The sequence below is a fragment of the Asterias amurensis genome, chromosome 1 (genome assembly GCF_032118995.1).
Source record: "Asterias amurensis chromosome 1, ASM3211899v1".
In the NCBI taxonomy this organism is placed as follows: Eukaryota; Metazoa; Echinodermata; class Asteroidea; order Forcipulatida; family Asteriidae; genus Asterias; species Asterias amurensis.
The window spans coordinates 10,152,021-10,167,002 of record NC_092648.1 but is presented as its reverse complement, the minus strand read 5'-3'; the positions used below and the strand labels follow the sequence as shown (position 1 = coordinate 10,167,002).

At 38.5% G+C, this 14,982-nt stretch overlaps 1 protein-coding gene across 2 annotated transcripts; it reads left to right on the top strand.

Annotated features, from left to right (window-relative positions):
- The first annotated feature begins 311 nt into the window (after nucleotides 1-311).
- LOC139945165 (aarF domain-containing protein kinase 1-like) lies at nucleotides 312-12,984 on the top strand. 2 transcript variants are annotated; one of them, XM_071942453.1, is made up of 10 exons: nucleotides 312-448; nucleotides 1,579-1,772; nucleotides 2,553-2,636; nucleotides 4,237-4,440; nucleotides 6,114-6,272; nucleotides 7,478-7,636; nucleotides 8,412-8,528; nucleotides 9,585-9,731; nucleotides 10,348-10,545; nucleotides 11,579-12,984. In XM_071942453.1, the coding sequence occupies exons 2-10, from the start codon at nucleotides 1,590-1,592 to the stop codon at nucleotides 11,939-11,941; spliced, it is 1,614 nt and encodes a 537-aa protein (XP_071798554.1). In that variant the 5' UTR covers nucleotides 312-448; nucleotides 1,579-1,589; the 3' UTR covers nucleotides 11,942-12,984. The 2 variants fall into 2 exon arrangements, with proteins under 2 accessions (XP_071798554.1, XP_071798562.1); XM_071942461.1 differs by having other exon boundaries at nucleotides 328-448; nucleotides 1,585-1,772.
- The last annotated feature ends 1,998 nt before the right edge of the window (nucleotides 12,985-14,982 follow it).

Below are 14,982 nucleotides of genomic sequence, written 5' to 3'. Positions count from 1 at the left end.
GAACTTTGTTTGTGCTGTTTTACAGTGTTTAAAATGTTTTTACGGAAATGGTTAACACAAACTCAATAAGTCCTCATTATTGTTGGGTATGATTACGTCACCAATAATTAAACGAGGAGAACGCATCTGTGAGGAAATGAGATTCACTCGTCCCCAGCGCCTTGCTTTAGACAAGACTGGCCGCTGGGACCGAGCGAATCAAATGAGATTGAGGCCAGGGTAAAGTCAAAGGAGGGCGCTAGACATAGGAGTACATCACAGGAGGGCGCTATCTCCGATTGAGCCAAGAAAAGAAAAAAATTGCGTAACAAGACCGGTCGTAAGCGTATCGTTGAAGAGCAGACGACAGTAACGGGATGGGAAACGGATTGAAAAACATGCTTTAAATATTTAGCTCAAGTTATGTTTCTTTCTGAATGTATATATATGCGGTAACCCTTCTTCTGAGGTAAGAACAAAATTCAGTGGTTTTGGAGTTAATTAATTAAGGACGGATAAATTGGTGGCGACGTGCGGAAAATTAAGCCTAAGTAAGAAGTTAAGTCACATTTTGGTTGAGTGAACATTACATTGTGATTTTTTTTCAAGAAATTTGGTTAGGTTGGTCGAATTATTAAAGATGGCCTGCTACTAATAAGTGAAACCTTTTTCTACATCCATGGTCATGCTATATTGATAGTAGACCCATGTGTTAACTGGGCGCTGTATTCCTTTTTTCGTTATTTTGACATTAATAACAATAATTAATATGATTATATGACCGATAATGTCAAAATTTGGAAAACAGGAATACAGCGCCCCAGTTACTGGGTCTACCTCCATGCTTAAAGTTAAACTAACGTCGAAAAAAATCCTACCTCCAGCTCCAGACTACTTCTAAATCTAAGTTCTAGAAAGTAGAAACTTCCCCTTATATTTTATTAAAAAGTTTCCAGGAAGTACCTCCAGTCTTGATGAGTAATCTTTTATATAATATTTATTTCACATATATGTTGAAGAATGTAGTTCTGCCTTGTCTGAACTCTAGCCCTATATCAGGCACATGCTATGGACATGATGATGATGCCTGGACTCCACGCTGGAGCTGGACAGCAGGGTGGCAATGTAAATGTGTGTTTCTAGACAAATGAGTTCACCTCCTGGAGAGAGAGAATGCGTATTTAAGTAGGGCCAAGACTCTTCTTGCTTGGACTCAAATACGAAAATCGTTAAATAATAAAATACACTCTTGGCAACTTTGGACTGAAATACACTGGACTCCCTCCACTCTCTTGTTGGCAAGAGAAGTGGAGGGATCAGTCCGGTATAGGGGCTTACCCGCTATATGGTGGCCAGTAATCTCTGGCTTGCATTGGCTTGGGAAGATTTGTAGGTGTACCAAGGCATGAATATGGCAACAGAGCTGGCCATCTGGTGCTTCTGGATCCTTAATTATAGTTTCTAGAAGAAATGTTCTGTATATAAAAATAACAAAAAATGTACTTTTTCTCTACTGGAGAAATAGTCGTTTTTCATATCAAGTTATAAAATGGAGCACAACAAATAAAATATTGACTGTTTTCCCTTTTTTTTTTCAAGAATTAGGTAGAATGGCATTGAGACGATTCCTGAAGCATTCCCAACGAAGCGGCTATGTCCTACCCATCTCGGTTGTATCAGTTGCCACTGTTGGTTCTTCAGGGATGTGGCTCAACTACAAGAACAACAGCAAGACTATCAAGTCCAACTGGTCATCGCTTGGTGCAGTCAGATTTGGAAGAGCATTTTTTAGTGTAAACATTTTGTTGTTGTTTTTCTTTTATTTTTGCCTAAGTATAAAGCCTTGTTTATACTTCATGCGAATGTTTCGTGCAAAGCAAATTGTCTTTCATCACAATTGGAAGGGGAATGTGTACCGATTGTTATGTCATAAAAATTCGCTTCACCTTTGCATGAAGTATGAACCGGGCTTTATTCATTATTGTAAATAATGCAAAATGGATCTTGCAAACTATTTTTTTAGTTGACCTAGCCTTAACCCTCACAGTCTCAATTCCTTGATGATATCTTATTGCCGTAGGTGAAGGTCTTAGGACTGTGGTCAGTGGGTCTAGTCAATAAGTCAAGGACTCGGTCATTCTAATCTTATCTAAGTCCAAGCATTTTGGTGTGGAGTGACATAGAAGAAGAGGATATTGGAGGATACTACACCCTAATCAGGTCTTGAAAAAAGACCATGGTGGCACCCACAGCAATCGCTGTGGGTGCCCTGTGTGCTTCTGATGTGTTGCCCTTTGCAAATTTGCAATGTAACTTGACATTGTCCTCATAGAATGCGTTCTCTTTGTGTCGTTATCGTTTTCGTTATCGCTACAGTGTGACTCGGCCTTTAGAAGGGGTCAGATAATTTCTGTTTGAGCTAGAGAAATAAGAAATATAAATGTTAGGGTTTGTATTTAATACATACCTTTCAACCCTTTCATTAGATTGTGTTTCCTTAAATGTAACTTAATATCTCAAAATATCTTTGTCTTAAATTTACCTCTTTGCCATTTTCTGTTTTATTTGAACAGGCTGCATTTGTGGCATTGGATTACAAATTCTCTTTGTTTGGTTTGGACAGGACAACGGAGAAGTACACAGAAGTTAAATCAAAGGTACCAACTCACTAGTGAATATTTTATTTTTTTTCATCACAATAAAAGATACTCTCGTAATCCTGTTCAAAAGTCTCAAGAGTATACATTTTATCTGCAAGTAGGCTTAAATTCTTGATTCTGATTGGTCCATCCATAGCAACAAGAGTGTGATGTAAACCTATATTGCCCCGCCCATATCTCGACCTGCGTCTTGTGTGTTCTATGTCAAGCGCCAAGTTTGCTTGAAGATAAATACGATATCACACGCGCGCTCCTGGAATCCGAAAAAATATAGCGCTTCTGCGTCCCATATCCAACTCGGCCTTTGACGCAGAAGCGCTATATTTTTCTGTATTTCACTCGCGCTTGTGTGATAACGTATAATAGCATGAGAATTGAGACTTGCCTATTGATCCAATTCACCTGCCTGAGAGCATCGCTAGTAATTTTTTTGCCATTCCAAATTATAATCTTCAGAGCAAACCCTGTTCAAACAGAAGGGGTGGGGGATTGGCACTCTATACAAGCATTGAAGTCCAAACCTGGAGTTTGACTGACATTGTTGTTCCGGCTGAACCATCCCCCGCGCCCCAGCCCCCTTACTGGATTGATATTATGTGTAGTATATCACCCTCCTGCATCTCCCCATGATTTGCTCCTGATAGAACACATCTTCTACAGTCAATCACATGTTGGCCAAGTACCCTGGGGCTGGTTCCGCCATCTTAGGAGATTTTAACAAATTGGACACTGACGTAATATGTCGTCTTAGCGGTTTGAAGCAAGTTGTAAACATTCCTACCAGGTGTCAAGCCTAAATGTAATAAATAGAGTATGGGGCCTTTTTAAAGAAGCAGAAGCTTGTAAAAAACAGACAGACATATGCAAACAAAAGGACAGACGAACATCTGAAATGATGACTTCTCTGACACACAAGATAGATCAAAGGAAACACAATGAGCTCATAATAAGAGTAACTATAAACATAAATATATGAATAGGAAACTTGTGGGTACAACCATGCGTAACTCTCTTTTGAGGGAGTGTTGGCTCTGAAAAGAGCCAGTTTGGTGTCGACGTTTCAAACAGTATACTCTGCTCGTCTTCAGGAGAGATCATAATAAGCGACAAGATGGCAGAACAGTTCAAGCAGAAGCAACACTAACTAATTATGTAACAATGTACGCAGTGTATTAAAGACAGAGGACACTATTGGTAATTGTCTAAGACCAGTCTTCTCACTTGGTGTATCTCAACATATGCATAAAATTACAATCCTGTGAAAATTTGAGCTCAATCGGTCGTCGAAGTTGCGTGATAATGAAAGAAAAAAACACCCTTGTCACACGAAGTTGTGTGCGTTTAGATGGTTGATTTCACGACTTCACGTTGTAAATCTGAGGTCTCGAAATCAAATTCATGGAAAATTACTTCTTTCTCGAAAACTATGTCACTTCAGAGGGAGCCGTTTTTCACAATGTTTTATACTATCAACCTCTCCCCATTACTTGTCACCAAGTAAGGTTTTATGCTAATAATTATTTTGAGTAATTACCAATAGTGTCCACTGCCTTTAATAGTCTGTTGATGTAGATGTTTATGTTTGCTCTCTTACAAGGTCCATCTACGGTGTGCTAAGAGGTTGTACAAGCTGTGCTGCAACAATGGGGGCGTCTTCATCAAGGCAGGCCAGCATGTAGGTGCACTGGATTATCTACTTCCTACAGAGTACGTCGAGACGATGAAGGTGCTCCACAATGACGCCCCCTGCAGCGAGCTTGAAGATATTAAAAAGGTTGTGGAGGAGGATCTAGGTTTAAAGGTAAACATCTCTGAAGCAAAGTCTATCAAAATTGTCAAAGAAAGTATTAATTACAAGTCAAGTTTACCATCCGCACTCCAGTTAACCCATTCAACACTGAAACCCAGTCAATGCTACATGAGCTCACACACACACAAAAGAGTCTAGCATTCTCAAGAAGACAATCGGAGCACACTGATTGAAACATCAAGCAGAAACCGGCTCTTCCCAGAGCCACCACTTACTCAAAAAAGGGATTTCAAACATGGTGTCACAATTATTATGAATGGTTTATTCAAATTTACAAAGTTTTTTACAGAGTAAAAAAAACATTGGAATAAACAATAAACAGGCAAAATCTATACAATAAAATTGTATTCAAACTCAATTCTTATCGAGCCATTTTGAGATATGGTGGACACAATACTACAACACAATAAGGTTTGGGTCAATCTGGCTGTATACACCCAAACCCCATAGTGCACTCCTATAGTGTCCACCAGACCTCAAAAAGGCTAATTTCGTGCATCTTCTTTCTCTAAAGGATTATTTGTGTTTTAACCTACTCAGCCTCCGGTCCCACTACTGCCAGCCGGTTTCACACCAAACACGGCCGTGCGAAACTTCGGTAAACTTTCCCAATTTTTAGACATCAGCTTTTGATTTTCTCAGATTTTGTTTGCAAAGGCCAGTTACATTTTTGCACTGGAGATTAAAAAAAGGTTAAATTTGGAAAGATGAATAACTCTCCTTTTGCAAAGTCTGTTAGTGTGACTTGTTGATGGTCTTAAAGGTGTTCACATATCTGACACCTTCCAATGCAGGCAGGTACAGGGTTATTATAAGTTACTGTATCACAGTAATACGGAAAAATGTAGCGCTTCTGAGTCCAATACCCAATGAGGCCTATGAGGCAGACGCGCTATTTTTTGTGGTATTCTACGAGCTACATGTTATAACGATTTTATTTTCCAGTCTCACATGCAAGGCGCCAAGCTTTAAATTTCAGATTGATATTTTGCGACGAACAGCATGCACGCGCAAAGTTTAGAATGTAACTTTTGCACTGTTCGTAAGCGGAGCGTGACGCATTAAAACTCACAATACACACTGTGCAATATTAAAACTGGAAGTAGGTTATAGCTTTTTATACCACCCTCAAGTTCTAACATCTGATTGGTGGTTTAGCACGTACTGGAAGATAAATTGATAAAATGTCCCTAAACTTCTTAAAGACACTGGTCACTATTGGTAATAATTCAAAATAACTATTCAATAACTAATTAAAAAAAACTCACAATGGAGAGCTGTTGATAGTATAAAACATTGTGAGAACTGCTCCCTCTGAAGTAACAATGGTTTTATGAAGAGGTAGTTTCTCACTCAAATAATAAAAGAGACTTCAGCTGAAGTCTTTTATAGGCATCTGAAAGCACACAAATTTGTGCAACAATGGTATTTTTTCTTTCATTGAATACTTTCTAGCAACTGCAATGACCAAATGAGTCAAAATTTTCACAGATTTTTTACTTTATGCATATGATGGGATACATTGGCATTTGACAATTACCAAAGATGTCCAGTACCTTTAAATCATTCTCAACACAGTTTTATTTATCATTTTTTATGTAGGTGATGACCTTAGGTGAACTGGATCAATTGATAAGATAATCTGGGTTTTTTTTACTATTCAGGCAAATGAAATGTTCTTGGGGTTCTCCGAGAATCCAGTTGGAACGGCTTCACTAGCTCAAGTACATCATGCTACACTGAAAGACGGGAGGTCTGTGGCAGTCAAAGTTCAACATCCCTACGTGAAGGCTTACTCTGAAGTTGATATGAAGACAATTGATGTAAGTTTTATTCCTTTTTCATGACTTCATGAAAACAAATCCAGTGGACTCTCCTTAGTTCCAGTGAAGCTTCCTACGTGAGCTGTATAGGGATTACTAACTCAAGACTCATTACTGTTTTCCTCGTATTATCCGAACCTTTAATCGCAGGACAATGCAAATGTACACACACGTCATAGTGCATGTACTACACACGTATGTACATGTATATGCTAAAACGGAGCAAATCGCTTCCTAGTTCAGATCTTCTGAGCATACTGTACTCAAAAATATCACAGATAAATCCATCTTTACTGACTAATTAATTATGAAATTGTTATAATGTTGTATTACTTAAAACAAAAATCATACCAAAGCGATGTCAATGTGACCATGATGTGACAAATTCAGTACTGCTTAGCGCCTATGCAGCCAACCACTGGGTTATTATGCATGAATTTCCGAGTTTGGCCACAAAAGCTTGAAAAGTTAACATCCTTTCCAGTGAGAGAGTATATTTACAATTAATTACTTGAGTCAGTAAACTTAATCGATGAACAGTTCATTTGGAACAAAATATTACATGGAGATAACAGGTGTAAGTTGCCAGCCAAAAAGGATGTGGCTTTTTAGTCTCTTTTTTCAATAGAGCATTCCTCTACTGTGTGCATTACACACATGACACACGCATGACATAGGACCTTCAGCTTAACGTCCCGACCATGGTTAAATGTTTCGCTCAAGGAAACAAGTGCCTTTTGCGGGACTTGAACTCACACTCTGACAATGCCAGAACATGAGTCAAGTGCACCAGACCGCTTTAGCCACGACACTCAACTAAATGAATGCGCCATATTTTTTACCGCGTGAGGGCGCTCTCAAACATATTTGTATCACTTTCGGGGGGGTATATTCATTCATACCCAAAACAGTCATTAGAGACTGGGAAACATTACCACAACAGTCATTATATCCATCACAAACAATAAGACCTTAAGATGAGCCACTTCAACCCATCTCTAAAGCAACTTAAAACTCCGGTGCAACAAAAGTCACAGAACGCCTTTTAAAACTGCTGGACAAATCGCGTATACCCCCGGAAGTGATACAATTACTATTGAGAGTGCCCTCAGGCGGTCAAAAATACAACGCAATCAGTAATCTTTCAATCTATAAACTTCACATCAACAGACCGATTTCAATTTAATTTTTCTTTTGATTTCAAGTTTCTACTACGGACAGCATCCAGGATCTTTCCAGAGTTTGAGTTGCTTTGGCTGAGTGAAGAGATGCAGGAGAAATTACCGATTGAGCTGGACTTTCTTCAAGAGGGACGTAGTGCAGAGAAAGCTTCCAAACTCCTTGGACATTTCAAGTTCCTAAAGGTAACCAATGCGCCTTATTTTTGACCGCGCAGGGCGCTATAAATAGTATTTTTACCACTTCTGCGGGTATACGTGATTCGCCCTGCACAGTTTCAATAGGCGTTCTGTCACTTTTGTTGCGCCGTAGTTTCAATATGCTTAAGAGGTGGATTATAACGGCTCCTTTAAAAGTCTTAGATGTCTGTGGTGGTGATGTGTTCCAATCTTTAATACCCCGAAAGTGATTGAGAGCGCCCTCACACAGTCAAAAATATGGCCCATTGTTTTTTTGTCACATCGTCTTACTGGATGACGAATATGTAAAAGATCTGTAGCGCGTCATTATCTCCACTGTTCAAATGAATGCAAAAAGTTAATTATTTGTTTTATATGGAAGTCAAGTCCCTCTATGTCATATGATTGTAGGATAAAACCATGAGAATGAACAGAAGGTACAATATTGTGTTCTGACATCCAGTATGATGGTTGTTTGTACTGCTGTGTGTAAAAAATGGTGTGTGTAGCTTGCAATATTCATTTGGGTTTTACCCATAATATACACCAACGTATGTGAGCACTGTATACTCAGTACTTTCCTGAGTTCTGTGAAAAAAATCACAGGCCCTGACCTTTGCAATTCTAGAGCAGTGACATAGTTGCAACTAGACCACCGAAATTACCTGGGAGCTAGAGGCAGTTGGATAGCGGCTTGCAATAGTTAAAAAGGATGGGACGAACTATGTTGTCAGTGAGCTTTCAGATTGACACTAATTAATTAAACTGTTCACTCATTAAGATTCCAAAGGTACACTGGGATTTGTCTTCAACTAGAGTGTTAACAATGGAGTATTGTGAAGGCGGAAGGGTAGACGATGCCAAATACATGAAGCAACATGGAATCAATGTCAACAAGGTAAGGAACTAAGCCTGGGCAGCTAGTGCGACTAGTTTCGTATTCATGACTATTGGTTGCTTAGTCGGGTTGCTACTACCGTTTTTCAACTACTCGGTTAATCATGCTGCCACGGCTACTACAAAAATAGTCGCAACTACTTCAAAAATAGTTGCGACTACCTGTTCGATGAACCAATTGTGTCGCTCACGACTATTCACGACAACATAATTTACTTACGAAACACAGTCAGACATCAGTGACCCAATCTTCTAAGTGCTCTGCCAGCAGCTGTTTTTTTTAAGCAAAAACCAATTATGTAATGATCCCTTAAAGGCAAAGTATACCTTCGTTTTTTTTTTAACCGTTTGGTTGTTTGAATTCTGTATAAATGTAGATGTGTACAATAAAACTAACCTGTGAAAATTAAATTGAGAGACTGCAAGAAATCAGGAGCGCATCTGTCCATGCAAGAACGGTTCTCAGATTCAAATTCTGGGGCCTATAAACTTGTACTTTTTTTTATATAGTAGCCATATTTTTTTGAAGCAAAATGCTTTGTACTATCACTGTAGCTTTTTTAAACTAAAAGTTTTAGTTTCCATTAGTGTTAAGAGTGATTACCAAACCATCCCTTTAAGTCAAGAAGTGTTAAATAAAATCATATTTTTTGTTCCCAATGCAGATACTTCATTAATCTTGCAGGTAATATTGCGCCAGGAGCGTCACTGAGTGACGGACATGTACGCTATATAAGAAGCCAAAATTGTTATTATTATTAATGATTAGGGGTACCAACAATTTTCAACTGATGGGTGTTTGTTTTTGGGCCCAATGAGCGCACTTGTTTGGGGCTCTATTTCGCCTATAAGCCATTGTAAGCTTTGCTTCTTAGTGAGCTCCCCTGCAATTTCCCAAAAGTGAATTTTTGCAACACGTACATATTAGTGCCTGTATTAGATTTTTTACTGTGGAAACAAATAAACATGAGACCTTGAAACTATGAATTTTTCTGTTGCTTTTCTCTTAAACATTTAACATTTCCTGTACCCCCTTTTTTCATTCCTTTGTTTGTAGGTGACTCAAGATTTGGGCAAGATGTACAGTGAGATGATATTTGTGCATGGTTTTGTGCATTGTGATCCACATCCTGGCAACGTCCTTGTAAGAAAGACTCCTCAAGACAAGCATGAGATTGTTCTCTTAGATCACGGCCTCTATCAGGTGAGAACCCTTTCTCTTCTCACAAGAGTTTATTCATGTAACAGATTCTGTCTCTGGAAAACGAAGTAGAGACATAGAAAAGTGCAAAACACAATTTTAGGGTAAATGTTACAAGGCCTGGGCGACTCAAGTGCCAAGGGTCGTAGTCTTGACTTAGATCATTAGTTGACTACCGTTTTTCCAACTACTTGGATAATTGTGCTGTCGCGACTACTACAAACAATATTGTGCATTTCTTTCATTATTTTCTTGCAACTTCGCTGACCAATTTAGCCCAAATTTGTTATACAAATTTGTTATGCATATGTTGGGATGCACCAAGGGAGAGTACTGGTCTAAGACAAACGTGTCCAGCTCACGATTTCACAAAACTCTTTCTTACTTAGGATTAATCTTATGACTTAGGACGAGTCCCAACCCTGCACTGTAGCATGCAGACCTTAAGATTAATCCTAAAACTCGAGATAAGACGAGTCCTAACTCTTTGTGAAATCGAAGGCAGCGCCTTTAAGGTGTAGGGGGGGTGCTGAAGAAGTGTACAGTTTTTATGCTTGTGAGTTGTCAATATTTTTGAACGGCCCCCTAAATAATGTTATTTGAAATTTCTCTGTTCTAGGATTTAACAGATGAGTTCCGGATAAATTATGCCAATTTTTGGCAGTCGATTATGGCAGCTGATATAGATGGGATCAAGAAGTACAGCACAGCATTGGGTGCTGGGGACATGTACGGATTGTTTGCCTGCATGCTGACTGCCAGAAGCTGGGACACGGTCACAACAGGAATTGACAAGGTTGCCCAAACTGCAGAAGAGGTACAAATCTAGAGTTTGAAAATGCAATACTGAAACATCTTTCTTTAAAGGTAGCAGTGTGCTGTGATATCATATAGAATTGTCTTGGGGGGGATTGATACTGGTATGATTAACTTTATAATGAGTGAACTTTTATATTGGTGTGTCGTGGGGATAAAAGCATCGGACTTCAGCTTTGCTGTTTCTGATCTGTAGAGTTTGGGTTTGAGTCCCGGTCGTGACACTTTTGTCCTTAAGCTAGCCACTTAACCCTTGGTGTTTTATCTTCAGGGCGAGACCTAAAGCCTCAGGTCATGTGTAATGTGGAAACGCACATGAAATAAGCCAATGACTCATCAAAATTAAAGGGTTTCTTCCCAGTGTTTCTTGATTGATCAGCAGCACTTTGCGCCACAGAACCTTGTAAACCATTACATACTTTAAAGCCAGTGGACCCTTTCGGTAAACAGTATTGTCCAAGGCCCACACTTCGTGTATCACAACTTCTATATCAAATTACAAACCTGTGAAAATTTAGGCTCAATCCATCATCGGAGTCGGGAGAAAATAACGGGAAAACCCACCCTTGTTAGCGCGCGTTTCGGCGTGTCATGACATGTGATTTAAATAAATCCGTATTTCTCACTATCGAGAATTTATATTGTTTTACTGTTTTCTCAAAAAGTAAAGAATTTCATGGAATAATATTTCAAGAGAAGTCTTTCACCACTACCTTCTGTAAACCCTGTAAGTTATTTGTAAATCTGTGAACTTTTATTTTTGGTCTCCAAGGAGTTGGAGAGTGAGAGAAATCTAAACCGGTTTTCTTATAACTATGAGATTATTAATGGTTTATTTATTCAACAATATTTAAAAAAGACACTGGCAGTTAAAAACTGAATTGCTGTCTTAAATATACCATTTTACAGTGAATACAATAAAAAGATAGATAAATATAATTCGACTATACAACACAGAAAACATTAAATTGCACAAATGACACAAGACCTCTAATATAATGAGATGATTCATAGCAACATTCTCATTAATACAGCAAGAAGAGATCCAGAAGAACGTTTCTATGTACATCCCGGAGATTTCCAGCATCCTCAACAGCATCCCTCGCCAGATGTTACTTCTCCTCAAGACGAATGATCTGCTCCGCAGCATCGAATACGCCCTACACAGTCAAAAGAGCGCCAGCTCCTTTATAAGCATGTCCAAGTGCTGCGTGCGTGCTCTGGGTGAGAATGAACGCAGGCAGTGCAATGGTTGGTTCTGTAGCTTGAAGGTAGGAATACGACAGCAGGCTCGGCTCTTAGCTATCAGTGTTTATGAGGTATACACGTGGCTTATCACAACAGCTGTGTATCGATGGATATCAAGGAGGACACTGATGTCACAAATCATCTCGTGAGAGTCGATAGGTTGGAGTCAAGATTTGTTGCTCTTCAATAAAGCTGTGCAGAATTACTACAAATCTTTCAACGTCAATGCCACTGAGAACTATATGTATTGAGGCATTATTGAGGTAGCCATACACATTTGGTTTGTGAAAATACCATGTTAATTCTAGTCAAAAATATCCTGGCATTATGATCCTTTCTACTTTAATAGTCTGATTTGTAACTCGTTTGCCCTTGGAAAAATTTAGAAAAAGTTCTGACTAAATAGATCATCTATTAAAGTCTGCACCATATGAACATGTAGTTCAGCCCTTGAGCTCCAAATCGTTTTCCTACTTTTTTGCAATGAGCAAATATCATGCCTGATTATAGCATGGTGTTACCGCAAACCAAATGTGAACTGAGCAATCCTGACAGCAAAAGATAATCAATAGTCAAGTGGCAGGCCTACTCTGTGCACCTTATGAATTGACCCTTCCCATGAAATATGTCAATTACATTCATGCATAGGTACAGACCCTATTGGTTGGCAAATGCCATAAGGTTGCGCACCAAGCAGATGCGCTATCGCATCTGCCTCACGCAGCCATTAACCGTGTACAAAACAGCAGGATGTTCCCTCATTTTGCCAAACAAAATGTAGTGTGCACGTGTTATATGCAGTTTACATAATTTCATGGGAACGGTCTATTGTTGCATCATGTAACCATCATAAGACGTAAATCAATGATGAAAAATGGCAAGGTACACGCGATGGAGAATGAGCTACCTTCTTTTATTTTCTATCAGAGGGCTCACTTCTCAAAGTTGTCATTTGCATAAGGCCAAAGAAATTAGTGTCGGTAGGTCAGTAATTTTAAACATTTTGTACTTGGATGAACTGGGCCTAATTTTATAGAGCTGCGAGTCCAAGCTGCCTTAATAATAATAATAAGGGGTGGTTTTATAAAAGAGGAGATGTAAGCAAAGTTCATCGGGCTCTAGGCTGCAAATAGAAGAGGTATGACAATTAAAGGCAGTGGACACTATTGGTAATTACTCAAAATAACTATTAGCATTAAAGGAACACGTTGCCTTGGAATGGACGAGTTGGTCTATTAAAAGCGTTTAAAACTGTTTGTTATGAACTGCATATGGTTATAAAGATATTTTAAAAGTAGAATATAATGATCCACACAAGTGTCACTTGAAATTGCACGGTTTTCCTTTTACGTCATGAACTATCACGGTTGATCATTTATTTAAGTAAAAAAATTTGACTCCCATAAATGGCCGACCGTGTTAGTCGACAGGGTAAAAAGAAAACCACGCCATTTCGAGGCATATTTGTGTAGATCATTGTATTCTACTTTTACAATATCTTTCTAACCATAAACATTTTACAACAAACAGTAACAGAACGCTTTTCAAAGACCAACTGAACCGATCCAAGGCAACGTGTTCCTTTAAACCTAACTTGGTGGCAGTAATGGGGAGAGGTTGACAGTATAAAACATTGTGAGAAACGGCTCACTCTGAAGTACTATAGTTTTCGAGAAAGAAGTAATTTCCCACGAATTTGATTTCGAGACCTCAGATTTAGAACTAGAGGTCTCGAAATCAAGCATCTGAAAGTACACATTTTAGTGTGCGAAGGTAGTTTTTTCTTTCACTATTATCTTGCAACTTCAACGACCGATTGAACTCAAATTTTCACAGGTTTGTTATTTTATGCATATGTGGAGATACACCAACTGTGAAGACTAGTCTTTGACACTTATCAATAGTGTCAACTGTCTTTAAGGTGCTATTCATGTTCATGTTTGTCCTTATCCCCATTTTTCAAATTTTTTTGCCAAAAAAAGTTACATTATTGTTCCAATCACAGTATTGGTAACTAAATAGTATTTTGGCCGATCAGCTTTTCTCTTAAGCAAGAGTTTTGCTGCTTAAAAAGTTGTGCTTACATGCTTTACAAAATTGGGCCAAGTATTATTTTAAGAGAGTTTGTTTGTGGGAACTTTTATTTTATTGACCATTTTATTGGGTGGGTCATACTTGAAAGGGTTGGTTAGATTGCAAAAAGTCTAGTGGAGTGATTGAGTTATTTTTTTAATTTGTGGGACAGTGTGATGCTATGTCAAGTCACAAACTATTGTTTTAGTTTGTTTTAACAGTATTTTTGACATATTTATTGACTTAAATATTGATATTATTTAATGTAAAATTCAAATTTTACCTGATGTTTTTATACAATGCTTTCCCTTGCAAAGCTATCGTGTTTTGAAGGCGTAACCGTGTAAAGATATTTTATTAAAGAAATAATTTAATAGATAATTAACCCAACTGATAGTATCCTATAAAAATAATGGATTCTGACAAAGTCTTTAATACTTTGGACTTGCCCTCTAGGAAAGGATAGGATTGTGCTTATTTGATCTTGCCATTCTCGCAGGCAGAAGTGGTTGAGAGCCTGCATATCCTACCAGTGTACCTGCAGGGAATGATTAGTTGATTTCAAAGACATGAACAGTATAAGTAATACCAAACAAATCAGGAACACAAATTTTTTTCTGGTCAAATCTTCCCATCAAAATCTACAGGGTTTTAAAACTTGAAGTTGAAAAACATTGACCTGTGGTGAGTTGGAAATAAACCATTGCAGTCTATCTCTTGGTGATGATCAGAAGAGACTGATTGGAAGTTATGTCACATGAGGCAATCAAGGCAATCTCAGATCATGGCAATCTCGAATCGACTTAATCTAAGATCCTGGCAATGATCTCAGATCCAGGCAATGATCTCAGATCCAGGCAATGATCTCAGATCTGAGCAATGATCTCAGATCCAGGCAATGATCTCAGATCCAGGCAATGATCTCAGATCTAGACAATGATCTCAGATTCAGACAATGATCTCAGATCAAAGACAATGATCTCAGATCTAGACAATGATCTCGGATCTAGACATGATCTCAGATCCAGGCATTGAGTTCAGATCTAGGCAATGATCTCAGATCCAGGCAATGATCTCTGATCTAGACATGATCTCAGATCTAAACAATGATCTCAGA